Source organism: Nannobrachium achirus (assembly GCF_963921795.1).
Source record: "Nannobrachium achirus genome assembly, chromosome: 9".
Classification (NCBI taxonomy): domain Eukaryota; kingdom Metazoa; phylum Chordata; class Actinopteri; order Myctophiformes; family Myctophidae; genus Nannobrachium; species Nannobrachium achirus.
Window position 1 is genome coordinate 36193374 of NC_137818.1, and position 27778 is coordinate 36221151.

The 27778-nt window shown below is 41.1% G+C and overlaps 2 protein-coding genes across 2 annotated transcripts; one reads left to right on the forward strand and one right to left on the reverse strand.

Annotated features, from left to right (window-relative positions):
• Positions 1-57: 57 nt before the first annotated feature.
• Positions 58-2698, forward strand: gtsf1 (gametocyte specific factor 1; the record flags this gene model as incomplete). Its single annotated transcript, XM_080732722.1, has 6 exons — positions 58-97; positions 824-930; positions 1199-1322; positions 1882-1965; positions 2452-2509; positions 2620-2698. The coding sequence occupies 6 exons, from the start codon at positions 58-60 to the stop codon at positions 2696-2698; spliced, it is 492 nt and encodes a 163-aa protein (XP_080588848.1).
• Positions 2699-9669: 6971 nt separating this feature from the next.
• On the reverse strand, positions 9670-12277 carry nr4a1 (nuclear receptor subfamily 4, group A, member 1; the record flags this gene model as incomplete). The annotated part of the gene is made up of 6 exons (XM_080732514.1): positions 9670-9926; positions 10235-10413; positions 10677-10879; positions 11011-11174; positions 11271-11400; positions 11489-12277. The coding sequence occupies 6 exons, from the start codon at positions 12275-12277 to the stop codon at positions 9670-9672; spliced, it is 1722 nt and encodes a 573-aa protein (XP_080588640.1).
• Positions 12278-27778: the final 15501 nt, after the last annotated feature.

Genomic DNA, 27778 nt, shown 5'->3' on the forward strand with positions numbered 1-27778 from the left:
AGACTGTCTGCCTGAATTGATGTGAAAACGGTGTTATGGGCCGTAATTGAGGCGGCAATGGCTCAGGAGGGAAGATACGCCATTTTGGATTTGGAAGGTCTGAGGTTCAATCCTTGGCTCTTGCAGGCTTTGTCACCTGTTTTGGTGCCCCTGAGCAAGACACTTCTCCCCCATTCACTCACTCAGAGCAAGTCATTGCTCCCCATACACTCACCTGGAGCAACTGCTGGGTCAATACAAGTAGTAAGAAGTAATTTCTTCTCCAGATCACTACCAGGGGTTGACACTAATAGTCTCAGAGGCACTTGTCCGTTGGGCAAGTACAGGTCATGTTCTCCTTGCCCAAAGGTCATGCAAAGTAAATTGTCCACGTCCATCATAAAATGATAGGTAAAATTTGAATTACTGCTCAATTTAACTTATTTTTGTGTGTGATAAAATTGTCATATGCTACCTATATTTGTATGCCAAATAACTACATAGCTTCTATGAGTGATTATGGGTTCACACTTGTTATTTTTTATTTATAACTGTAGCAACGGTGAAAACGGCACATTATAGGTAAACTTATTTTACATTCCGCAGACAGAAGTAATAGAGTGCTCTGGCCACTTTTAGGTGTTTAGACAGATACCTCGTGTTGTGTTTATACTATAGACTGTTGCGTCCCCTCTCAAGTGAGCACTTGCCCGGTTGGGCAACTTGGAAGCAAATGCCACCTGCCCGAACATGTTATTTACCTGCCAGGGGCAGGTGGGCAACCCTTACTGTCAACGCCTGATTACAATATCCATGAGAATATCATGTTTGCTCTTACCCATAGATCCCACAAAGGACTGTGACCCTGATAAACTTCTCCAGTGTCCCTATGATAAAAACCACCAGATCCGGGCATGTCGCTTCCCGTACCATCTTCTAAAGTGCAGGAAGGTTGGTAACAAAAGTACAAATGTTTGTTAGATAACTGTATAGTATTATCTGTCGCTTAGATGTAGAAATGCTTGTATGGCAATTTTAACAGGAAAGTGATCGTTTTAATTCTTAACTGTCAACCAACCATCTTGGCTAGAGTAAAGGTATCACATGGTGTTGAGTGCTTATTGGCTTCTGCTTGAACAGAGAGATTTTCTAAAATACATTTTAAATGAATCATGAATGGTGCTTGAATGACAACTGAGGTTCTGTCCTATTTTTGCAGAATCATCCTCAACTAGCCCGCGAGTTAAAAACGTGCCCTTTCAATGCTCGGCACCTGGTGCCCAAGAATGAGCTGGCCCACCATACTGCCACCTGTGAGGATAGGCGTTATATCCATACTGGAAGTAAGATAACTTTTGACTTTTCTCATATTGATTTTAGGAATGTGAAAATGATTTAAAAAAAGGATGATATCTTAGCTTAATAGTCATAATCGTTTTAAACCATTTTCCAAAAGTAGTGGAAATGGACAATCTATAACAGCTATATAAAATGATTAAATGTCAGTCATTTCTTTGTATTTTCAAACTATTATTTGTCACATCTGCCCAGTGCAATTTCAAACAAATTAAATATTTAATTGCAATTTATTTTGTAACAATCAACAGTCATGATTGTGGCAGCCCTATTTGATTTGGAGAAAAAAAGCTGACAAACAGCCAAAAAAAAGATCATGCACATCCAAAGCCATATAGGCTGGGTGCTGGACTAAAGGTAATCAACAAAAAAAGAGAAAAGTCTGCACACCAAATTTGCAGTTCCCAATACAGAGCTTTACTGTGGTAACGTTTCGAGCCACATGGCTCTTCCTCAGACCTATTTGATTTTACATGTAATTATTTCATGTTAACTTACGTATAATAATATTCAGTTGTGCTTATTGAGATGATTGTTATTCCACAGGCAATGATCAGGAACAGCAGTACAAATGGCAGGTCCCTTGCCCCACATGGACAACACCTGTCACAGAGGAAGACTGGGAAAAGGGTAATTACTAGTCTGTGTTGTCTGACCAATAAAACAAGTGTTTGAGTATTTACTCAAATGCACTCAATGTATAATATGAATCTTGCATATCACGCATAGTATAGAAATTCCCTAACTAACATAATCTGCAATCAGGCATATTATCAAGTATAAATATTTGTAAAATGTTTTCCCTTCCCTGGGTCTGAATTTAGCACAGCTTCAGAAAAAAAACTGCATTTAATTCTAACTTTACTCTTTTACCCCGGATATGAATCCGGGTCTCCTGCGCAAGTGCTGATATTTTTACCATTGAGCTAATGGAGCGTGCCTGCTTGCTCAGGGTATAAATTGAATCATGACATTTGTCATAATTCGTGTCAAACAAGAAACGGGATGTGTCAAAGGTGATGTCTCACCTAGACATGCGATCGAAATGTCTCAATAGAAGAAGCAGAGAAACAAAATACAACCAGTTTGTCACTGTTCTGTCTGAACTTCTTGCAGAGTCTGATGATTCAGCAACTCCTTTTGTTTGGGGCCATTCCACAACTCCAAATCAAAGGTTAGTTCTCCCTTTTGAATATTCTGTTTCGTTCTTCCTTTTGAATATTCCTATACATGTATTGGCACTGTCTTATTCTGTCTTATTCTATACGTGTGCTCCCCCTTCAGGCTGGAGTTGGACACCAACAGCCTTACCTCTATACTGCGAGCCCCCAAGACTCTGCCATGGCCTGCCTTCCGGCAGTAATTTTATTTGTTCCTTTCTTTAATTATTCATATTGCATGCTTTGTTTGGTTTCATTTACTTTGTTATTGCATGGGGTGAAGTTTTGAGTTTTATAAATGTTGATTGACCTTTTTTTTCCATTGTAATGTTCAAGTGTTAAATGGCTCTTTTGATGGCTATGGTGTGTTTGTTCAGAGACGGGGGTCTACTTTGCCCTCTAGCTCTTTGGTGAACTGAAAATACATTTTCATGTGGGTTGCCAGTTTCATCCAATCAGGAGAGTGTACCAATTTATCAGCTTAAAATGTATAATCCAATTTCTTATGTAACTTCCAGTGTCGCTTGTTTATCCTTTTGTGAGTTCTCCTTATTGGATAACATTGGCATCTGTACCTGATAATATAGTGGTTTACTAAAGTGCTGGAGAGACGGGGAGATCCCTGTTATTGAACGCTATTCGCTATGATTACTATCAGTATATGGAGTTTTACTTTTTCACGTCTTGTTTATGACGAAAATATTTCTTTGGTTGTGTTCTGTGTTTGGCAGTTTGGTAAATGGTGGCGCATCTCCAGATGCACTGCCACTCAGTGTAAACCATGTCACTGTTGTGTTGCATGATGTGTTCTTTAGCTTTTTAAAGTACAGTAAAACACTTTGGCTGAAAGCATAACACAAGTCCTGGGGAATTGTTTCCATTGTTGTCCTGGCATGGCATTTCATGGCATAACCACTAGATGGCAGTGCCCATTGGGTTGTTTAAGACTAGGAGTGAACGGGCTAACCAAGCACTGTCTGACAAAACTGGCTGCAGGTTTTGTACCTACTTTATTTAAAGCCTCAACAGATGTTTCAACTAACCGCAGACTACTCAATTATTATATGTATTAAAAGAAGAGAATGTTTTCAAATGTTGCTTTAGCCTATAGAAAACCGTACATTTCTGCATTGTTATAGGACAAGTTTTGCAAGATTGCCAATGGTCTCTAGTCTAATCCTACAGTGATGACTGTCTGCCGAATGTTATGTCCTATCTAAGTGGCATTATTGATTTCATGTGATGGCTGTCTATTTTTGTTCAGTCTATTATTGGAAGTGTTCAGATGACCACCCTCCTTCCCTGTTACCAAAGAAAGACAAAATATGACTCCTTAGAACATGGTGTACACAAAGGGCTAACAGCCTAGGGGTGTCCTTAACTGTATCCAGAACCAATATGTTTAATAAAAACCCTTGAATGTCTGGACCTATACAGATTATGCTTATGCAATGACCTTCAGGCAAATGCTAGATTTGAACTGGCATATTGGAGCATCTGTACAGTACACTATTAAACACTCAGGTTTTAGTGTAAGACTGTACGCCCCTGTTGAACAGGAAGTGGTGTCATTGGCTTGATTTCTTTGTGTGAATAGTTTGTAAAGGGGTAATTGCCTTTTGCACTAAATCGGTTTCTGTTACAAAATGTTCAAGGTTCTTTTTTTGCCACGTCTGTGTAGGTACATAAGACAAACTTACTTTTGTTGGGCTCCTCAAACGTTGCAGCAGTATTGGTGACAGAGAAAAGACATCTATACAGTGTACAGGTATACACAATGGCAGTTGGTATCAGAAAATAACACAAAACCGACTCCAGAATAGAAGGAAATTAGGTGTTGGGTGCAGCTGAGTGTATGTCTTGGAAAGGAATACAGTATTTTAAAGAAACGAGGTGGCTCCAAACACCAACTGTTTAGCAATTTGTTAAAGGTTTTCCTTGATTTGTAACCCATTTACCAGGGTTTAAGCCATTTCGGCAGGAACGTTTTCCTTTGGTCTTTTATTTGTTTTTCAATAAATGACCATTTCTGAGAATTATGGAATACTCCAGGGCAGCATGCTTGTGTCAACACTACATATTTGCTAAACCGTACAATGGTGCCCTAAAAGTCTTTAACCCAGTGAGAGAGGGACAAGGAGAAATGGGATTTGCCATTTATTCTAATAAGAATAATTGGTTTCAGTCGACATTTTTATTCTCTTTGTATCATTTGTTTTGGGTTGATTGAATTTTATTAGATGTACCAAAGGATAATTATTTCAGCTGCAAGTGTTGCAGGGCTGATTTGAGATATTCAGATGATCAGGCTGTTTGCAGCCTTTAAGCAGCAGTCCTCCAGACCTAAGTCACCTTGCTGTCTGCATGGAGACACAACCCTTTTGAAACTCTTCAAGCCCGGCCAGCTGTGGGACATGTTGCAAACAAGTTTTAGGCACGCATCCAAGGCTTGTCGCCTGCAAGTGAAACCCAAGCTTCCCTGTCAGTCTTGTGTTTTATAATTGTAGCATTCTCATATTCTCTGTCACTGGTGTCCCATACAGTCTGTGGTGAACGGCTTGTTCTTCCTTGCAATCCAGGCTGTAACTCTGAAGAAAGTAATTACCACTTTCCACAGGCCATGATCTGTAGGTGGAATATGATGAAAAACATTCCATCCAATGCCACTGTGACTGATATCATTATCTGACCACATGTACTGTAATCAGAGTGATGGTGACTTTATCTTGTTACTCTCACTGGACAAGTCCAGCAAGGTTGCCATGTCCTCTGACTGTGCTGTCATAATCTGTCCTGACTGCATTTGCAAAGGATGTTTCTTGTCAGGCACCTCATCTTTTCCACAGACTAACACACTGTTCTATAGTGGGATCAAACCAGTTTGCACATTTTGTGTGCTCTTGTAATAATCAACACAGCTGATTATCAATAGCTTAGTTACAGATGGATATCGGCTATAGATAGATCAGTCAGTCCCTTAAATTCAATGCATTGTAGGTGAAGCAAAACTACTCCACAGTACATTAATTGTAGAGGAAGTTGATCTTGAAACTGGTGCAGACACTTGTTAAATCGTGACAAATGCACCTCAGGCCCCTGAGTGTTAATCTACCTCTCAGACCATTATCTCTCGCCACATGTCATTATAGGCCAATTTCTACACGATTACTCTGAATGACAGAAAACTGACACAGCAGTGGTTGCAGAGTTGGTAAGGGTACTGTAGTTCTCAATGTGGTGCTTTAAGCGGTTTATGTGCCAAATTGGACCCTTATGGGTCTAACTTAGTAGAGTACAAATTGAACCTGGTAAACGTGTAAAGGTCCAACACTAATACACCATTCCCACTGAGCACAATAACTATAAAGATAACTATTTTGTATATCATTTTTTATAGTCTGTGTGAACACTGCCATCCACTTGAACAATCTTTTTTTTTTTAGAGAGAGATCTTTTTGAGACGGGTTGACACGCAGCAAAGGTCATGAGGATCGGGACTCGAACCTGCGAGTCACGCTGCAAGGGCTGGATTACCAGCACTATAGTTCTAGCACTCAGTGTGGATGGCCCCAAGAGTTAATTTATCACTGTTGGTGTTAAATTATCTCTGAAGATTTTACAGTGTCTATTGCGGTCTCAGAGATTTTAAATGGGGTTATCAAAAGGATCATAATAATACTGAAAGCTATTCAAACTGAAGCAGGAGAACAAACATGTATTCGGCTGAAACCTTGTGTGATCGAGGTCTGAGGCATACACCTTTCTGCTCTCACACTGTAAAATCCTCAGGGTTCATTGAACTCTTGAGTGTGTACAAAGAGTGTACCCTTGTGAGTGCATCTGGTCACTCTTGTACACTCTGGGTTACAAATGGTTAAATTAATACTGAGGATTGTACTGTGCACCGTCCTCTGTAGGTTTCTTCACAATCCCCATAATGTTTCTCCGGGATAATGGGGATGACCTGTGTGGCTTTGGTTTGCCATGTACAGTACAGGCAAAACCTTCCCAATGAAAGTAATGATAACATAGATTTGAAACAATGATGAGCACTTTGAATCACTTAAAAATAGGCCATGGAACTATCATGTTCTTTTGAACTCACATAAGTTAATTGAAAAACCTTTACGTAAGTAACAGAACAGATGCATGAGAGCTCTTTATGTCACCAGCTGCAGCATGTCACACATGCAGTGCTTATTGCTGGTTTTGGGCAATTGACAACAGAGGAAAATAACTAAAAACCTTTAATGAACAGAAACCCATTTTATAAATCATATTTGATGTCATGCATTCATTCATTCTTTTGCATTCCTTTTTCAGAATCTACAAAGCAAGGCTCTCCTCATAATACCTGTAAAACGAACAAAAACTAAAGTAAAAGTAGTCAATTTCTCAAACCTGGGTGGGGGGGAAAAGAAATGAATGAAGAAGAAATGAAAATGTTCTAAATAACAACTGCTACTTCTCTATACATTAATAGTTGTTAGCACTTGTGGTCTAAAAATAAACGTTCACAGCTTGGACTGAGCAGCTTTCCCATAACGCTGGCATGTCGCATGCAAGGCGAGGTGTATGTTCACATTTCAACATCAACATGCATGTGAGGATGCCTCCCCTGTGCCATGATGGAGGAGACTGAGTCATTTGAAACACGAGAGGGAATTCCATAGCCTCTAAAAACAGACTAGTATTTGTATCTAGTGAGAGAACATATTTCAATAGTACTGTACTGTATCTTCTGATCTGATGCCATTTTTAGATTGACTATCCTCCAACAAAAAGAATAGTGAAACTTGACTCAGGCAGTGCTGCTGGTGCATTATGGGATGCAGTGGTACTAGAATGGATGTGTACGAGGGCTGGGCTAATTAATATGCAGACCTGCTTTTAAAACTACAAAACAAATCATACATTCAATTTACAAGGTGTATAAAGATGATTTAACAGCTAGACATTTTCATTCTGATCCACCTGTTTGGACGAACTAGACTGAATCAACAATGATTAATGAGTTTTCTTATCCATCAGAATATGGCTATTTCATCCAATTACAATTATGTGACTATTTGGTTGAATTATATTAATATCTCCTCATAAGATACTGTATATTAAATGGCAAATACTGTATATTGCAGTGTTTCTCTATCAGAATTGAACAAAGATAACAAAACTGAATAGAAATAGGTAATTCTACATTTTTTATTTTCATGTAAAGCTGCAATATAAGATTATTAATATTTATATAATTGGTCAGAATGCCCAACAAACTGTGATCATGTCAGAATACAGAACAATTAATTTGGTATTGCACAAATATTCTTTAAACTAATTTCACATAATTAACAAAAGCAGTGTGTAAGACTGATTCAAAACGGTATGATATATTAGCTGCTCTATCATGTAATTCCATGACACTTGAATTATTTGACAAAATGATTGAAGGTGATGATGAAATACTAACAATATATACTAGCTGCTCTTAGACATTTGCCATGTAATTGCATTACACTTGAATTATATTTGACGAAATAATACTGGCCTAGCCTATCTTCTAGCCAAAAAACGTTCCCAGGCTAGTAATGACATGCTAGATATTTGAGTGTCTATACGTTTTGGGTACTCTCAGAGTTAAACTATAAACACAAAGGATTTTACGCTGCAGGATTCCGTGAACTATTTGTTCTAAACAAATAGACTGAAGAGGGGAAAAGCAGGCAAAATGTAATCAACATTGGAGTAAAGAAAGAAAATTGCATAGTCTTTAGACAATGACAATTTACAGCCATGCCATACAAAAAGGATTTCATAGCCTTGTGGTTAGAGTGTTCGCCTTGAGATTGGGAGGTTGCAATCCCCTGGCTGGGTCATTCCAAAGAACACTTACAAATAGGACCTAATGCCCCCCTGCTTAGCACTCAGCATGAAGTGTTGGACTGGGCATAAGGTGCCTGCAACATACTATCATGTCCAGTGGGTGTACTTGCACATAATGACATGGGGGATGCACTTGTACATCACTTCAAGCCGCCTCGTGCTACAGATATAGGCTACTGCTCAAAGCTACTAATGCAAAGAATTTCATAAACCCCTTATAACTTAATAACAGTAGCCTACAAATATTTGTTTTGTACATGTGCCTGTGCTGAAAGTGCATTTGACTTTTTTCTGTCTAAAACTCTTGATCCAAAATTGATTAATGGCGTACTGTGGTATGTAAACGTTCTCCTTTTGGTCCATGGGCTTGTCAGGCCGGTCTAGTTTTTTTGTCTTGGATACATCATTTGTTGGAAAATCAAACAGTTATCACTAGACATTTTGGGGAATTGTAAACTGTGGTGCCCCAAAACAAGTCTTAGATTAGTCGTGATTTGAGGAATCAACTGGAAATAAATTGTGTTTCTACTACATACGGTTAAACTTCACAGTTGTGGCACCCACTATGAGCAGAAGTGATAGTGTTCTGGTGGTGAGACTCCTCCATGCATGATTCAAATTTGGGGTTGAATGGATGATTGGTTTATAATTTATGATTTTTTTTTTATTACATGACTGCATAGATGTGTCAGCACAAGGCCCACACTAATGATCATGAACATTTGTTGATGTGTCTGTAGCAGAAATACACAGTGTAAAACCTTATGCATTAAAAAAGTAATCAATTAAGCCATACTTAGAAAAATATTAGTACACGATTCCTGATGAAGCCAGTCAATTTGACATTACACTTGTATAAGGCACGAAAATTGTGGGAGGAATAGGCTGGTGCTATATTCAGCTATTTATACGATTGTATAAATATGTGAATTATTATACTCCAACCACACCAAGTAGCATTGTATGCTGCCTTGTATAGGTATCTGTTCTCACCATACAGTCTCCCAAATATATATATATGTTTTTAAATCTAAAGAGACATCTCTCCTACAATGTGCATAAACCGTACCACAGGTTCCTCAAAGACCTTACTGAGTTATTGAGTTCATACACATACAACTAATTTGAAGATGACCATCTTTCCTCTGGTGTTGTATGGGTGCTGATGCTTTTTATTCTTCTTAGCTTCTTGCAGTATCATTTTGTAGCTACCATGTAACATGAGTGCTTACTTTGTTTCCCAGTATATTCTCCAGAGATTTAATCACTGACATCAGGTAGTTAATCCCCTGCTCTCTCAAAAAGGAAGTGTGTCCATGAAGATTTTGTCCACTATAGGTGGTGGTGGAACAAGATCTTCCAGTTTAAGGTAAAAGATGCGTTGGAGCCCTTGTGTGCAAAGTGTCCTAAGCTCAGGGAGCTTCCCAAGCAGTCTGGACAAATAATTGGGTCGAGAGGAGTCAGAGGCACAGCCAGAAACGTGATCTTTAAGGCACGTAATGAGCTGGTTCTGCAAGTCTTCCACGCGTTTAGGCTCCTTAAGACCGTGGCGGTCTATGAGAGGAAGAAATTAGAAAACATACAGCTAAAATTGATGTATAGCAGACAATACGAGTGAGTGTCTTGGCTGATGAAAGCATACTAACATACTGGACTTCAAACTTTCAAACCTTACAGTGGCACATATTATATGCTTGATTATTAAGTGCCTTAAATGTTCAAGTATTTTCTGTTATTATAATATATACTTTTCTCTGCAGAATCAGTGTAAATAAGATAGATACATTAATTGAATTGCGAGATATTTCTGTATGTAATTTGGCAGATGTATGCCAGCAAGACACATTGGTTTAATTCCTTACCAGCGATGGTAACCAAGGTTGCGAGGCAGGAAAAGGAGGAAACATCAAGCTTCATGCGATGAAGGCTTCGAGAGAACTCCATAATGGAGTCAATCCAGTCACCAAAACCTCGGACACACTGCGTCTTGTGAAGCACGACACCATTACAGAAGATGAGCTTGTCTGTCTCTGGATTAGACCTTCAGCAGGAAAAAGAGGACATTGGTTGGGGGGTTTAGTTGATTCATTGCATAATGGATATGATTGCATTATGTTCTCAATTTACACTGAGTAGAATTCAAATTTGAATTGCACATTGTCACAAGGATGAATGTTCTTATACATTCTGAAGCACGTTGAAAGCTTTGCTTTCACAAAGTGCTATATAAATAAAATTGCTCATTCATGTCAATTACTGTATCATTGTTTTCAGGTAGTGTAGCTTTCAGGTAATTATCCTCACCGGTATGCAAGTCGCAGGATGAAGAGCTCAACAAACGCAGACTCCAACAGTAGATCCTGGTCCTCAGAGCAGAACTCAGAGAACCCTGGGATACTCTCAGCCCATTTCCTGATGACCTCCATAGAGGCTGTGAGCAGGTCATAGAACTGTTGTATGTCACCTGCATCCTCTTTCTCTGACGGGCTGACAACAGTGTCCTGAAACTGAATTGAACAGGACAGGCAGGTTCTGATCAGTCAGTCATATTGATTTACTCTGTGATTACTAATTGCTAATAATGAATCATTCTTGTTAAAGGAGAAAACCAGATTAAAAGCTTTCCATTTGCGCTCACCTTCGAGTAATCCAGTTTCCCAATGCCAGGGTTGGAGTCGATGTGTGCCCTCACAAGAGAAGCAATCAGGCTCACTGGAGACACTGTAGTTGTCGGGTCCTGGGCAACTTTAGGCTTAGATGGAAGGCGACCTCTTCGCCCTTTAAGGCTATCTGTTCTCACAACTAGAAGACATTTTGACATTGAAGCCATTTCCCACTTTCAAACAAAGTGTGTCAGGGACATGTAACTACTATAAGTTATAAATGTGCTGAACTCACCTTCCTTCACCATGCCTACAATTAGGCACTTCTGGAAACGACAGAACTGGCAACGATTCCGCCGGCGCTTGTCCACAGGACAGTCCTTATTGGCGAGGCACACATACTTGGAATTCTTTTGTACTGTTCGCTGCAAAATACAAAAGACACATTCAGTAACTGGATTCTTTATTCAAACAAAAACACAATTACTAATCTGATACAACATATTATGTTACCTTGAAAAATCCCTTGCACCCTTCACAGGTGCGAACCCCATAATGCTGACAGGAGGCATTGTCTCCACACACAGCACAGCGCCCCTCGTTTCCACTGGGGCTCCTTGATTTGGGTGACAGGCTGTCTTCTAGCTGTTCTGTGCCATCTATGTTACTCGCATGCTCCAGTGCCAAGGGGGGGAAGGTTAAACCCGATGGATGCTGTTGGGTCAAATTGAAAGGGTCCTGTTCTGCCAGGTGGGTCTGGCCCAAAGAGGACGCATCCTCTGCCGATCCAAAAGCGAAGAAAGAGTGTGCATGTGCAACGGAAGCTTTGTCAGCTGCCCAGAATCCTGGCGTGGGCGAGTAAGGACCAAAGGCTGAGTCCCAAGTGGAGGTCTGCTGGCTCTGGAAGCCTGGGGTCGAGGGAGACGGCGCAGATGTGGGGCTGCCAAAATAATCAGAGCCACCAGACAGAGCATCGTCGAGGTAGCTCAGTGTAAATGTTCCTGGGTAGCAGCCATAAATCTGAAGGTCATCCACCTTAAAGGGAGACTCCTGGCCTGGCGATGGAGTGGCCGGAGTAGGGGTGCTGGTGATCTGGCACGAAAAGGCATCAAATTCACCTGCGTAAGTGCCCACCAGAGAGTTGATGCTCGGGAGGGGTGGAGAAGAGAGATGGTCCCTTTGGCTGCTCATGTCAACAGCTAACCTGGAGTTAAAATCCATGCCTTGAACGGACTGAAGCTCAGAGTTGCTGAGGGTATTCTCATAGGGCTGAGTTGCATGCTGTGGGTGGACACAGGTCATGTCTCTGTGGGTTGTATAAAATAGCATTTGTTAGATTCAAAAGTAGCCAAAATGCATGTGTTTTGAGCAAACCATTAGTAGGCTACTTAATTTGGAATGGAATGGCCTCCTAAAGCTACAGATTAAAACAAAAAAACATGCATAATTGAAAAACAAACAAGCTTTCTCTATTTCCTTGAAAGTGTCTTGGTTTCTTCTATAGCATGTAATGTAGTAGGCCTAGACTATTATATCGATAATTTCAGTCATTGTTACATGTTAATGTAATGACAACATGCAAGTAGCCTACATAGATGCAAATGGAATAGCATCCCTTGTACAAGTTTAAATTGAAGTTGTTCATGACTAAGCTTTAACCTAAAAAACAATTTAAATGAATAATTGTTTTCTTCTTCTGTCTGTCTATTTGTATTCATATAGACTGAGACTTTTGTTAAACAAAACTCTGGAGCATCTCGGAGAGCAAAACATCAAACAGATCAGTTGTTTAGGCATTTTTTTCTTCTTATTTTATGACTCCCTCATCATCATCATCATCATCATCGATGGGGGAGTCATAAAATAAAATAAAATAGGCTACGTCAGTGAGTTGTTGTATTTTTATTTTATTTTATGACTAGTCACGGAGAGTAAGGGATATTCTCTCTTTTATGTTTTGGATATCAGTAATCTTAATATCGATGCGTCTCTCTTAACAATCACAGCTTAATCAAAAAGTAGGCTAATAATCAGCTCTCATCTCCATACAAATACACGAATAACATTACCACAGTTTACTTTTGACTTACCTGTTATGCAGTTTCACAAAGGTTCAGAACTTAGTCCAAAAAGCTTGTTAATCATCCCCATGCACTCTTTCAGCTGAAGTGGAGTCCCTGCGCGCTGATCTCGGTAAGACATTTATAGTATCAATTTTATTGTATCCATGACGTCAGAGCTTCCATAGAAGGCAGCACAGAGGGTGGGGAGCTTTCCAGTCTCTGGCCAATCGCAGAGCGCGTTCAAAGAATAGTCGTTTGGATGACGCACTCGTGGGATTCCGTTGACGCGCATACTGCAAAGAACCGCAGCATTGTCTTCCCTCTCTCTCTCTCTCTCTCTCTCTCTCTCTCTCTCTCTCTCTCTCTCACTCTCTCTTTCTCTCTGTCTCTCTCTTTCTCTCTGTCTCTCTCTGTCTCTCTCTCACAGTCTCTCTCTCTCAGAGTCTCTCTCTCTCTCTCTCTCTCTCTCTCACACACACACACACACACACACACACACACACACACACACACACACACACACACACACACAACAAGATAAGCTACTGACAGTGATGGAAAAAGTACTCAAATGTTTTACTTGTTTACTTACTAAGTAAAAGTATCAATACTGCAAAAAAAATACTGCAGGGTAGAAATACTACTAATAATAATAATTTCATCAAAATGTAGTCCACATTATGCAGAATGTCCCATTTCAAGTTTGGATACAAATCTTTTGAAAATAGCAGATCTGCAAGCTCACAATGCATCACATCATGACGCATTGTGAGCTTGTAGATGTACTATAACACTCAAATATTTGCATACAATGCTAAAACACTTAAACCTTTACTGTAAATTGCCCTATTGTTGGAACAACAAATAATATAATGTACAATTACATGATCACTGATATAAATAATCCTGAAAATATTCTGTCTCAATCCTGCATTAGTTAATTTGAGCTGTTTATTGTTTTCAACTCACACATAGCTGCTGATTAAGCAGCATGTTGACCTTGGAGCTGGTGAGGGATGTAATCTTTTTGCGTGCATACATTTTGCAGGCTGACCCCCAGGGTACACAATCTAACTTTTCAAGCATCATCAACTCCAACCATCTGGAGCTAATGAGGTTGCTGCCCCTTGAATGGCCTTCATAACACTATGACCCCATGGGGGAAAAAGGTATTCACAAGCTGGTGTAAAAGAGCAAGCAGACCACACTGGTCTAATTTTGCATACTCATTAAGAGTCACACGACCAGATCACATCATCTGACACGCCGGAAGCCATGTGTCCAGCTGAATTGTACAAAAGCGTCAAAATCCTGCATTTCCTATCACAAAGACACCAAGAACTATTTGTGAATGACGATAATGATGTTGTGATTGTAATTACTATATGGTGAAGGTCATTTGTGCTGAAGAGCTAGGGCTCTTGGCTCTTGCAATACCTTTTGCACTCCCTGATGGAAACTAATCACCCTCCCGTTGAGGGTTTTCCTGTGAATGACTCGGCACCTGTGATGCCTTGCCAGTTGCAGCCGGTATTCCGGATCTACTCCTGCTCTCTGTTTCTCCTCCTACTGATCAAAGGAGCTGCATTTATTTCACTGGCTATTTGATCTGAAACAACAGACACAGTCTACCAAGTATCAAACATAAGATATTTTGTGACATCTCTGTTTTTATGTGGGTATGGGCTCAAGTGATTTAGAAGGTTCTTTGAAAAGTGGAAGGTAGTTATAAGTAGGCTACATATAAAGGTAACACTTAAATTGGACACTATAGATTTTGGAGTTGTTGAAAATGGTTATTTGAACTAACTAGCTCTTACCCGTTCAAAGATATGAGCTCCAAAATGATGTGCAGTGTGTGGGTTATGGGATGTGCACTGTGCATACAGTATATGAGGGATGGAAAGTAACTTTAACTGGTGCTTGCATGATAATATGTAGGAGCATCATGTAAGAAATACCCGTTTCGTTTAATGGCCCCCCCCCCCCCCCCCCAGCCCGCCCGCCCACCCGCCTGCGCACACACCCGCCTGCCTGCACACACACACACACACACACACACACACACACACACACACACACACACACACACACACACACACACACACACACACACAGAGAGAGCTGGTTAAACATGTTGCCTCATGCTAGATGCAGAATAGATGTGCCTCATGCTAGATGCAGAATAGATAGTAGATACACCATAAAAATGCTAATATACAGTATATGATTTGTGAAAGTGACAAACGGGCTTCACAGTTATGTTAGGTGTGTTCATATGCTAATGGTGATGCGATTTCAGATCAATTGCTCCAGCCACTGAGGAGAAACGCTGTTTCAGACAGACACTCACTCAGACATTCGCAAAATTATAGTATAGATATGGTTGGATAATGCTTTGTTTCATATATAATATATGAATGTTGACGTGAGAGTGTCACTAAATCTGATCAATCATAATGGTTTGTATAGCAGTATATACTGTGAATGTGTGTTCTCAAAGACTTCATTCAAGCGTTAAAGAGTCTCTCTCCCTCCCCCTTCTTCTCTCTTGCACGTACACACATGTACGCCGTGCCCATGTACACATGTATTATCACATGTGTACATGGCCAAAGCTCCACCCACCACCTGTTGCTATTCCAGAGTGCTATATTTGTGTTGAGCAGCTGTTTGTCCTTGTACAGAAATCGGGTGGTTCTTCACTCCAAATGCACCACAGCACACATTTGGGCATATAGCTCAAGCTTGCCTTCAGCAGCTAAAGATCTAATGACATACTTGCAACTAATTAGGGCAAGCATAAAAGAAAGAATAAGGGATAGATTGGAAAAGTATTTGATTCGTATCTCAAACAGAGAGCTTTTGATTCCATTATAAATGATAAACTATTCAGTCCTGCAACTATTTCTATTCCCAATCTCAGATGTTGTGATGATGAAGAACCATTGCCAAAAGCTATGCCTAATGCCTCAGCACTAGAATATCAACATAGAAATGTGACTCAGCCAGTTGCATGGACCCAGGGGCGTCACAAGGGGGGGGGGGGGGGGGGGAAGTGGGACTGAATTAGGGCCCAAGGTGGAGGGGCCTTAAACCCCCTCCCCTTATGAAGAACATTCATGGGGGGCCCGCAGTGAATCCTTGTACCCAGAGGCCAGAATTTGGTGCGACACCCCTAGCTCCAACTCCTGTCATATCTCATGTCTCCTTATTCTCTGAGCTCGGTTTCATGTATCTACACTCCACTATATAATAAACTAAAACTATCTAAGAAAAAAAAAAGTAGAAGAGGAACAAGATCAGATTATTATTATGTATTGCATTTTCATTCTATTCTTTATTGGTGTTGGGGGTGGGGGTCATCCCTGTACATTTGGGAAACTGAAGATGCTGGCTTGTGACATGTTTCTTTTTTTCGTTCCCCTTGACAGCCAGGACGGACAGAGAGTTGTTTTAGAGAGGTTTCATTCACCCCACATTCCTGGAGGAGGTTTAAGTCACCACTGTCCTTATCAGGTTCCACTTCCTTGGCTCAAGCTGAAAAGAGGATTCACAAGCAAATACAAGGGAGACACTTTAAAAATAGATCACATAAATTATGACCGCTTCCACAACCCGAATGCCCCTCCCCCCTTTACCACACATATACTGGATTTACTTATAGCATGGAGCAGCAGAGGTCCCAGAAAGAAATATGACCATTGTCGCCATGTATATTGCAGCTACTGTATACAGCTCGCGACCTATGACTGTGTACTGTAACTCCAGTAGGGGAGCAAGCGGCATCTGCCTGTGCACTTCTATGGAGATGGCCCGTATAGCATAGCACTTCAAAGTTCTCACTTTTTGCTACATCAGCATTGGTTACACTATAGGCATACTGTATGCAACTGCAAGCACCATCTGGTGGTCCAGTATGGCTCAGAAGTGGGAAGAACCCTTAGCTGTGGATTCAGGTCACATGTGTAGATTCCTACTGTAAGTGTGTGTGAGCGTGTGTGAGCGTGTGTGCGTGTGTGTGTGTGTGTGTGTGTGTGTGTGTGTGTGTGTGTGTGTGTGTGTGTAAAGATTTGCTTAAATGTTATCATACTTAAAGCCATAGTCATGTAGCCTATGACCTACCTGAAAAAGTTCTCTCCATTATAAAATATAAAAATCACCTTAATTTCACAAAATGTTGCCATTCTTTTTCCTTTTTTTTTGCATTTCCATATGTCACACATTTCACTTGCTGCAGCCAAGCCATGCTACGCTGAGTTGGTGGTGCCAGGAATCAAACCTATGACCTCATGACTGAGCTACCCGGACCATGGTAGGGCAATCACTCTGTTCTGATGTCCTGTAACATCCACTCCGTTATGATGTTAATATCTGAATTGAATCCAAAATCATTTGTGTGTAAAAAAGAAGAGTCTAATTTTTAAAACTTCGGTACTGATAGAAATAGTTTAGTATTATCTTTGGGAGTTTGCTACATTGATTAGAAACGCTACTGGTTCATCTTTTGAAAAGATGATGTTCTTGCCTTTCTGGCTGTCTGGCTCACTTTTAAACTCTGAGTGGCAACTCTGAACTGTGCCTGTTTTATAGGAGGATTAAATGACAGGTGGCAACATCAGTGCACTGCTTACTGATACTTTCAGAAAGATGTGCAATGTAAAACCACCCATTGATATCTAGTCATTGTATTTGCATTAGATAATGGACAGTTGTTGGAGAATGTTGGAACATGGTGTGGTCCTGCCAGGTGATGCCCAGTATATGATGGGACTGGGGTCATCTGTTGCCGTCATCAGGCTGTCTGAAGTGGTACTGAACCTGTTGTGTGTTGACACTTGACACTCATGTCATGATGCCTCACGATTGTGACTCTCATTGCTGTTCTTACATGGTTGTTTTCAAAGACACGAGAGTGCAGTCTACCATAGGACCACAATGGAAACAAGTCCCCAGGACTTTGTTTGTTTTATCCTTTTAGCTTTAACCGATTAAGACCTGAGGCCGATGGCCGATGTCTGCTAAATCCTCACAGTTTTCTGAAAAACGTATGCTGCTATATCAGTGATGCTCATTTGAAACCCAAAAATGATATGTATTTGGCCGTGCCAGGAACCCCAACTCAAAAATATTTTGTTCCAGGGACCCCCAGAAATAAGTATTCGAGTTAAAAATGCTTGCTTTCAAAATATTGAAAGATCTGCACACAAGTTAGTTCTTTCAAAAATAGCAGATCTACTAGCTCATATCACGAAGTGACGAGGTACCGTATATGACTTTGTACGATTATATTTTTGAAAAAGCGTGACACACATACTCACATATACACAGTAGTTAAAATCTAAAACTACTAGAACTGCACTCTGTCGAGGTGCCAACTTGCTCCTTGTGCACAAGTAGGCCATGTACCGACATCACTAATGTGTCAATGTCTTGACACATTAAATGTCAATGTGTACCAAGTGCCGTTTACATCAAGGAAGAGGAGGCTAGGTTGATGGATGTCATCATCGATTAGGCATGGCTGCATGCTTAAGTATCAAAACTGCCGACAAGCTTGAGGGGTACACCATCGACCTCTCTTGAATTATGACTTCTGTTTTTGGATGTTGATCACGCGACCTACTCATGTGCAGACAGTACATTCTGCACAATTTGCGAGGGGAAGTACTGCTGACCACCACCTACATACCATTGTGGAACGGTGTGAGCATGCATACCAACGAGTGGTGGAATATAATATTGTTGAAAATAATACAACAACGGCTTAGGTTTCAAAGTTCTAGTGAGATTAATGATCCCGTCTGCATTTACCCTGGACCTATTCAGCAGTGAAGATCATGAGGTTTGGTTTTTCCAAACACCTTGCCAAAAATGACTCTGGATAAGAGCATCTAACTGCCTAAATCGTAAATTCCAATGACTTGTCTCCCTTTTGTATATGGCAGGGGTGCCCGGTAGGTAGATTGTGATCTACCAGTAGATCACAAAGGCTGTGCAGGTAGACTACATGACATGCCCCCTAAGAAATATAATATATAAAATATAAACAAACATATTTATAAACAAAAATCACAAAATCTGGTATCTGTCACTTGAGGGCCTGTCAGCTCCTTTAATGGCTTCTAAAGTAGGCAAACCCCCAATGTACTGTAATGCTTTGTGTTCAAGAGTCAGTAGCATTACAAAGAACTCGAAAACCTAGCTACCACTTCCATACAGAATGGGATGAAGACTCCCCCCCCCCCCCCCCACCCCCCACTATTTCCCTATTGTTTCCCTACTATTTAAGTGAGTTTGTCTTACCAGTGCCGCTATTCCAAAGATCCGCTCAGGTACATTGTTTTTGGGTGGGTATATTATATTGAGCTGGTCATTTTAAAAGTAGCTCTGAAGTATAAAAAAAAATCGCACCCGTGCGAAGTGAGCGGTGCAAACTAATTCCTGCACGAATCAGTGTTGATAGGCATAGGCATGCATGGCAATATTCTTTTTGTTGTGTATGATGTCAGTCTAGAGGTCTGCTCAGACTATATAAGTCTTTATCGTCATTTCTCATCAGTTAGTTGACCAAGCTACGGATTGTAACTTGTAAGAGTGTCATAGTGTAATGATAAGTGACCTTATTTACCTCCAGAGAGGCGAGAAGAGGCCAGAAGATGAATATTTTAGTTTTTCAAAGTCTGTTCATTTGTATTTTAAACTTGTATTAGCTGCCTATCATTTATAACCTGTAAGATTTTCCACAGTCTGTCTAAAAGTGTGGTTATTTTATCGCTTTAAGTGATATTCATCTAATACAATTTTGAAATTCAAGGTAAGCACCGCTCAATAGTTTTTTATGACGTATTTTACGCGGCCTAAACGCGTTCTGACGTATTTTACGCGGCCTAAACGCGTTCTAAATTAGGGTGAACCAATCGGGTGCCTCTGTGACTATGACATCATGGACTGATCAACAGAATCGAAGTGTTTCATTGGTCTAGCGAACTCATGTCATCATCATTTGTGACATCATCTATAGGAGCGGTTAGCACAGCTCAAAAAGTGTGGGCACCCCTGGTTGGTGACAATGCCAGATGTTGCAAATGAAATGGAATGGTTTTCGTGTTAAGAGGCATCCTCCTTCTAGGATCTCAACAGGAAGTGTCCCCCCTCCTAACACACAGCCGCACTAAAACGCTGTTTTACTATATTGTTATGTTTCATCTGGTCAATTTATCAAGAAATTGTTGGCACAAAGATTTATTTATGGTGGAAATTAAAACCCTTTGTGACAAACTGCCATTCAGAATCCAACATTATGTCCTGATCCTAATTCGGGGACTGCCCATGAGTCCGAAGGTTCATTAGTCCGAAGGTTCATTAGTCCGAATTTAGTTAGGTTTACTGAGGTTAGGGTTAGGGTTAGGGTTAGAGTTAGGCATAGTATTCTTAACAAATTCTGACTAATGAACCTTCGGACTAATGAACCTTCAGACCAATGCCATGGCACCCCCATTGTGAGGTGAGTTTGATATAGGATGCTAATTACAATCTAGTGTCAAATCCCAGGTGAACCAACTCACATCATCAAGGCATTTGGGGAGCAGGCCAAGGAAGGTGAATTAAGTAAAGGCCACCAAAGTAATGTTTGCTGGTGGTGCCAATTTGCAGCCGGGAGTTTGGTGGAATACATTGGAGGGCCAGGTGGACCAGCTTATACAGTAAATGCTTTCTGAACGATTGAGACCTTTAAAAAATGATCGGTCCCACGTTGTTTTCCCCTTTGTTGCTTTTCGATGTTGTATAATCTTATAGAGGCATCTAAAGTGCACAACGTTTATGAAGATGCTAAAGTATCGCAAGACTGTCCATCATTGTCTGACAACCAAATCTCGCGATACTACTGCCTGAAAGGATACCTGCAGCTGTTTAGATGCCTCAATAAAATTACGTACTGTGCACATTGAAAAACCAGTCATCACAAAACAATCTGTGATATGTCTTCTTTTATATTCTTGAAAAGATTATATGACAAAGGTCGCAATCATTCTGAGATAGTGTTTGTTCATCATTCTGGTCCAGCCAGCTCTCATTCAATGTAGTGTTTCATCAAACTTACGGTGCAAGTTTGCCACCCGTGACCCATGAGCTTCATGGCGAATGTCCAGCCTGGCCCTTCGGCCCCTTCCTTAATTTACCTTCCTTGGAGCAGGCAAGGAAGGTTGGAAGAATGGGAGATGGGAAATTGCCTTTTTTTAATTGTTAACTTTCATCTACCGGTAGTCATGTTAGCTGGGAAAGTTAGCACAAAGTTCAGTAGTGTAATCTCCAAATCTCCAAAAAACGTTATTGAATTAAATATTCCCCTCATTTGCATTTGGGGCATGGATGGTCATGGACATTCATTGAAATATCACATGATGTTGTGGATATTGTTGGATTTGACTTGCCTGGCTCCAGCCCATAGACCCGCCCACTCTGAGCGGAGTCTGAAATCAGGCTAGGATTTGACCTGTCCTGTAGTCAGCATATTTTGACAAAATAATGTTTACAAGTAAGACACACACGCACACACACACACACACACACACACACACACACACACACACACACACACACACACACACACACATACTAGGGCTGTCTTTGACTCAGGATGATGTACCCAGGCAGGGGTCGCAGCTGAGTGAAATCAGTGTTGAGCAGCACAAACGAGTGTGTGTTTGTGTGTGTGTGTGTGTGTGTGTGTGTGTGTGTGTGTGTGTGTGTGTGTGTGTGTGTGTGTGTGTGTGTGTGTGTGTGTGTGTGTGTGTGTGTGCGTGTGTGTGTGTGTGTGTGCGCGTGTGTGTGTGTGTGTGTGTGTGTGTGTGTGTGTGTGTGTGTGTGTGTGTGTGTGTGTGTGTGTGTGTGTGTGTGTGTGTGCCCCGTTACAGGTAAGAGTTACAGACAAGAATTACAGGCTAGAGTTACAGTGTGACACAATTGCTACAGCTTTTCACAGTAACCACGACCGCAATAGGTCGCAATAAACCTGACAAAACTTCAAGTGAACTAGTGTACAGCACAAATAGGCAACTCTAAATATATTGTGTCTTTGTTTGTCACTGACTTAATATATCCCGAAAACAACCCTGAAAACAAATGTGAATTGAAGATAAAAGAAATAGTGAAATTGCAACCATGTGTAATTGAACTGAATAATGTTCATAAATCATACTTAGTTGTTACTCATGTTAGCAGACAGCTGGACTCTGCATGTAGTATTAGTTGCTGTTAATAGGTTGACAGCATGTCCATTTACACTAGCACGTCTCGTATTGGGTTTCATTCTGAGGAGATCAAATTAAAAGTGAGAATCTGCCAAAAGTAATTAGTCAAAAGCATATTACTCAATAATTGGTGCTAATATCGATGTCTGTGACTGTACTGACCAAAATGTTTCTCAGCCATACAGTCTGATGAATTCTATATTGGTGAGGGCAGAGGTTAGAGTACATATAGATTTACATACCCTATAGCTGGCCGTCTGTGTTTGTTTTTTCTACACAGAATATAACCTAAGCGAATTAGCTACTCCATTCTAACTGCTGAGTAAATTCATACAGAGTAGGCCTACACAGGGGCGTCACAAGGGGTAGGAAAGTGGGACTGAGTTACTGGGGCCCAAGGTGGAGGGGCCCTAGTAACTTTAGCTATTGAAAAATAGCAGATATACAAGCTCACAGCGCGGCACCGAGTGCCGCGCTGCGAGCTTGTAGATCTGCTATTTTTGAAAAGTCGTGTAAATGTGTGCAAATCTTTGAATATATGTATTTTTTAAGCGAACATTTGTAACTCAAGTTTTGCTTCTGGGGGGTCCCTGGAACTAAACATTTTGAGATCGGGGTCCGTGGCCAAATACATATCATCTTGCACACATTTTCACAATTTTTCAAAAATAGCAGATCTACAAGCTCGCAGCGCGGCACTCGGTGCCGCGCTGTGAGCTTGTATATCTGCTATTTTTCAATAGTTAACATTCATGGGGGGCCCGCAGTGAATCCTTGTACCCAGGGCCCAGAATTTGGTGTGACGCCCCTGCCTACATTTATGACTCAGACTCCCTAGGCTGTGTACCGATGTACCACAGGGGGGCAGCATCATACTGTAACATTGTGGAGCACCCTGAAACCAACCAACCAAGAACGTTTCAGACTAATTATGTGGCACAGCATTAACTTTGACTTTGACAAAGTTGGGAAGGTTAGCTGTTCAAGGTAGGAAACTCAATACACAGCTGATGATGGATATGTCAATGAGGTCAACAAAAGGGCTTTGTTTGGATAGATAAAAATCCAACATTACAGACATGACACATTAAAGGGGAAGACCACCCATTTTCAATATTGAACTATGTCATTAATATAACTTAGAGGAGTTGTGTGGAAATAGAAAAAAAGTTCCCCCCCTTCTGTGTTGCCTAGAACTGGAGGATTGATTTTGGGGTTTGTATTGTAAAGTACAATGTGTGATGTCATCAAGTTGTACTTTACAATACAAACCCCAAAATCAATCCTCCAGTTCAAGGCAACACAGAAGGGGGGGGGGGGGGGGGACTTTTTTTTCTATTTCCACACAACTCCTCTAAGGTATATTAATGACATAGTTCAATATTGAAAATGGGTGGTCTTCCCCTTTAAGTTGTCTGTGACGAGATGATGCACTACAACAATCTACCACAAAACACAGAATCAGCACTAATTCAAGCTGAACTCGACATTTGGATGCAAAGTGCAAATAATAGTTAAAATACTTTGCAGACATTGGGCCTACGCTGACCTTATTTTACAAATTGGGCACTAATGGAACCCCGTTTTCAGCTGCCTGTTCCTCATAGAAACTGTGTCATCATGATGTTCTCTCTCCTCTGTCTTCTGTTACCCAGGGACACAACATGTCTTCTGTCATTGTTGTGCAGGTCACAAGAATGTCTCCATTGAGCCTTCCCACTCACACATTCCACTCTCTTGCACTGCCCACATACAGAGGGCCACACACTGGGTCTATGTCGCAAATGAGGGATCTAGAAGTGGTTTCATTCTTAGGGGTCAGATTTGTTGATGTCATTGGGGTACAATCAAGGGATAGATACTCTTACTGTGGCCATTTTAATTGACAGAATCTCTCATGAAACAGAGATAATACTGAGAGAAATAATCTTATCATGGTTACTGTAGCATTTTGTGGGTCTGTCTGAGTTTGTAGCTGCTTTTAGAACACAAACAGTAACTGTATAGTTCCCACATTGCTAACAATAAATGGTAAATGGTGCATTTATATAGCATCTTTATCCAAGGCACTTTACATTCACTCATTCACACACACATTCATACACCGATGGGCGATGGCAGTGGAAACCATGCAAGGCACCAACCAGCTCACCGGGAGCAACTAGGGGTTCAGTGTCTTGCCCAAGGACACTTCGACATGTAGACAGGAGGATCGAGCCGGGATTTTAACCACCGAACCCATGGATCTACCTCCTGAGCTACAGCTGCCCCTTAGCTTAACAATCTTCTACACCCATGATACATATTTAAGATATAACACTTGAGTGAAATACAATGCCATAGTTTGTTTGCTCAGTTTAAGAATCTAACATACAACCCCAGTTACTGAAGTATTACTCTGTCCACACGAGGTCACTGTTGTTATTATATCTGTCTGTCTGTCTGTCTGTCTGTCTGTCTGTCTGTCTGTCTGTCTGTCTGTCTGTCTGTCTGTCTGTCTGTCTGTCTGTCTGTCTGTCTGTCTGTACATAGAGGTGTGGATCAGGGTGGAGAGTTCTTACTGGACATTTTCCCAAGGTCCCACAGGAAAAGAGTCAGGAAGTGTTATGAGAGGCCCAAACACTGTCAAGCCAGGAAAGGAGAGGCAGTGGAGAAGTACCTCCACTCCAGCATCCCCAATCCAGCATCTCTTGACAGGCCCACATGCACAGCCGCCATGTTGGGCTGGCAGGGGGCTTTTGTTTTGGTTTCTCTCCAGGTCTGGGACAATGTCCAATGTGACTCACACACATGTTGGCTGTTGGCTTGTATTTGGCCCCTTTTCATCTTTCTTTTTTTTTTTTTTCCTCTCTCTCTCTCTTCTTCAATGAATTTCCTCTTGTTGTTCCAGAAACACAGCTCATAGATGAAATAGCGGTGTTATTGTCTCAAAGTTTCCTGGACCTGCTCAAGGTCAACAGCCTGCGTTTTAAGAGCCAGTAGGGAGGGAACTTTATAAAGGGTTTGAGTACTCTGGAATTGACTGCATTAAAGCACATTGCATCATGTTTTTCAGTTGAAAGTCTGTCATCTTCTGAGAGCCATATGGACGGTTGTATGACAAAGTATAAACCAGTCATTTCAGCATGCACAGTAGTTTGAGGAACTGTTATTGAACTAGAGCCTCACACCTACGTTATGCCAATCCGACCGATATGTCTGAGTCATAGTTTCTGGGGCTTCGTTAAGAGAACCCATTGTCCGTCTGTGTCCATTTTATGCCCATATATGGAGATCTCTGTATCTGCCTGTCTGCCTGTGTCCCTTTTATGCCCATATGGGGATCCCTTCTTCTTTCGTGTACCATCGTCCTTGATTGGTTGGTGACATTTTATTTCACAAGATTTCTTGTTACTTAGGGGAGGCCATGATAGGTGGCTGTCATCTTCTCCCCCTTGCTGACGTCGGCCTATCCCTAAAGTCATTAGTAAATACCATACCCTGTATATTGGCATGCCCATATATGGTCTTTTTGGTTGAATTGGTGGTTCTAGACAACTGGATATGCCCATATATGGACATATCGGTTGACTTGATGGTTCTGGACAACCGCATATCCAAATAACTTTGCGGCAGGCACTTCACTCCCTCTGTCCCTCAAGTCCTTGCATGCCAATGCACACACCAAGTCGGTCGGTCCCATATGCACATAACCATTATGGGTCGATCTGTGGCTCTGGATAACCAGATATGCTATGGATGTGGATGGCAGCCTTCCTCTGATGTGCATATGCGTGGTCTGTGTTCAAATTAATAAATGCATTTAACTGCCTCATCAATGTATAGAGCACTGGTTCTCACACATTTCAAGGACCTCCAAAGTGATATATATTAGATCACAGACACACCTCCATCACTGGTTATGATTTATTGAATGTTTTTATTTTCTAAATAAGTCTGGAGTAACTTATACTTTACCGTATAGACTTGTTGTGAGTGATCCATTCCTTACACATTCTAATTAAAGGGGTGGTGCCATAGTTATGTACGTTTTCTGTTTTGTATATGAAGTTAACATTACTCTAATAGACCAGAGGGTGAAAGCTGAAAGCCTCTAAGTCAAAAGGCCCAGTCGAAAAACACAGATTTAATGACATCATAAACTCATCCCCTCCCCTTTTACAATTCACCCAACACTGTGGGTGTGGCTAACTTCAGCTGGATCACCACCCACCTGACAACCAGGCATACTTTTGTGTGTGGCCACATAAAACATAATTTTAACTCTTTCCGTACACATTTTTTTGAAAAGATCATATAATCATAATACCTGATCATCATGTTTTAGGGGGGAAAAGAATCATGGCACTGCATCTTTAACCAAAAATCACATGCAGAATGATTTGATGCACAGAGGTGATAAATTGTCATGCAGTGTAGTGAGATAACTACCACTGATAATGGGATGTGACACCCTAGTGGAAGAAAAGCCTGCAACTGAGAAACCACGAGCGGCCAGACAGAGACGGTAACTTCCTCCTCCCAGTCTATTTCTTCACTTCTGTCATTTGAGCAATGACAGAGTGCGTGTCTCCTTTACATCATTAGTACGTCACCTCTCCCTCAGAATGATACTTTCAGCATCAAGCGGTTATGTCTCCATAACCTTTGATGACTCAGGTATACTTTCATGGTGTGAATGTGGGCAACTCCATGAAGGTATTAGTGAGTTTGTGCTGATTGGTCATCTGAGATCCCGAGCTGATATGAAGCTGAAGGCTTATATGGCAGCTGATCATTCAGCCAAGCTAAAGTGCCCCCACCTACTGAGTTGGCACCACAAGTGACCTTGCCATGTCAAACATGGACGAAACCTGCCTGCCAAACACAATTGCTGTGGGTTATGTGGTAAAAGTAAAGGAACAAAAACACAGAGAAATGACCTTTCATGATTCACAGAATGGCTGTATAATCCCAGGCGACTACCTTTTTATTTGGCAGGTCCTCGATGACAGTAATGTCAATTTACTAGTCAATTAAAGTGTTTCTCAAATACCGATTTCTCATTGTCTTCCAATACTTTGAATACTGTACACACCTGGTTGTTCTCTCTCTCTCTCTCTCTCTCTCTCTCTGTATATCAGGGGACACTGGACAGCAACCTTTTTGAAATGAAGTGCCATGTTTTTATTTCCAGATAGTCAGTGTGCCATGTCATCGTAAATTCTAATGACATGCCATCACACATTCTTTCTGACATATTTTGACTGGCAGGACATTGCTATAACTGTCAGTAGACTCAATAAGAGCAATAACCCACCTGCTGTATCTCCCCAACTCCCTCCCAAGTCAGAATTCTAACCCGAGTTTTAATAAATGTAGAAGTATGTGCAGATTGTAATTTGCTGTAAATTATGTGACTTCATTTAATTGACCACATCTCACACTTCTGCCAGTGTGCCAGTGATCACCCTCCCCTGTGCCAATGCCTACCCCTGCTGTATATA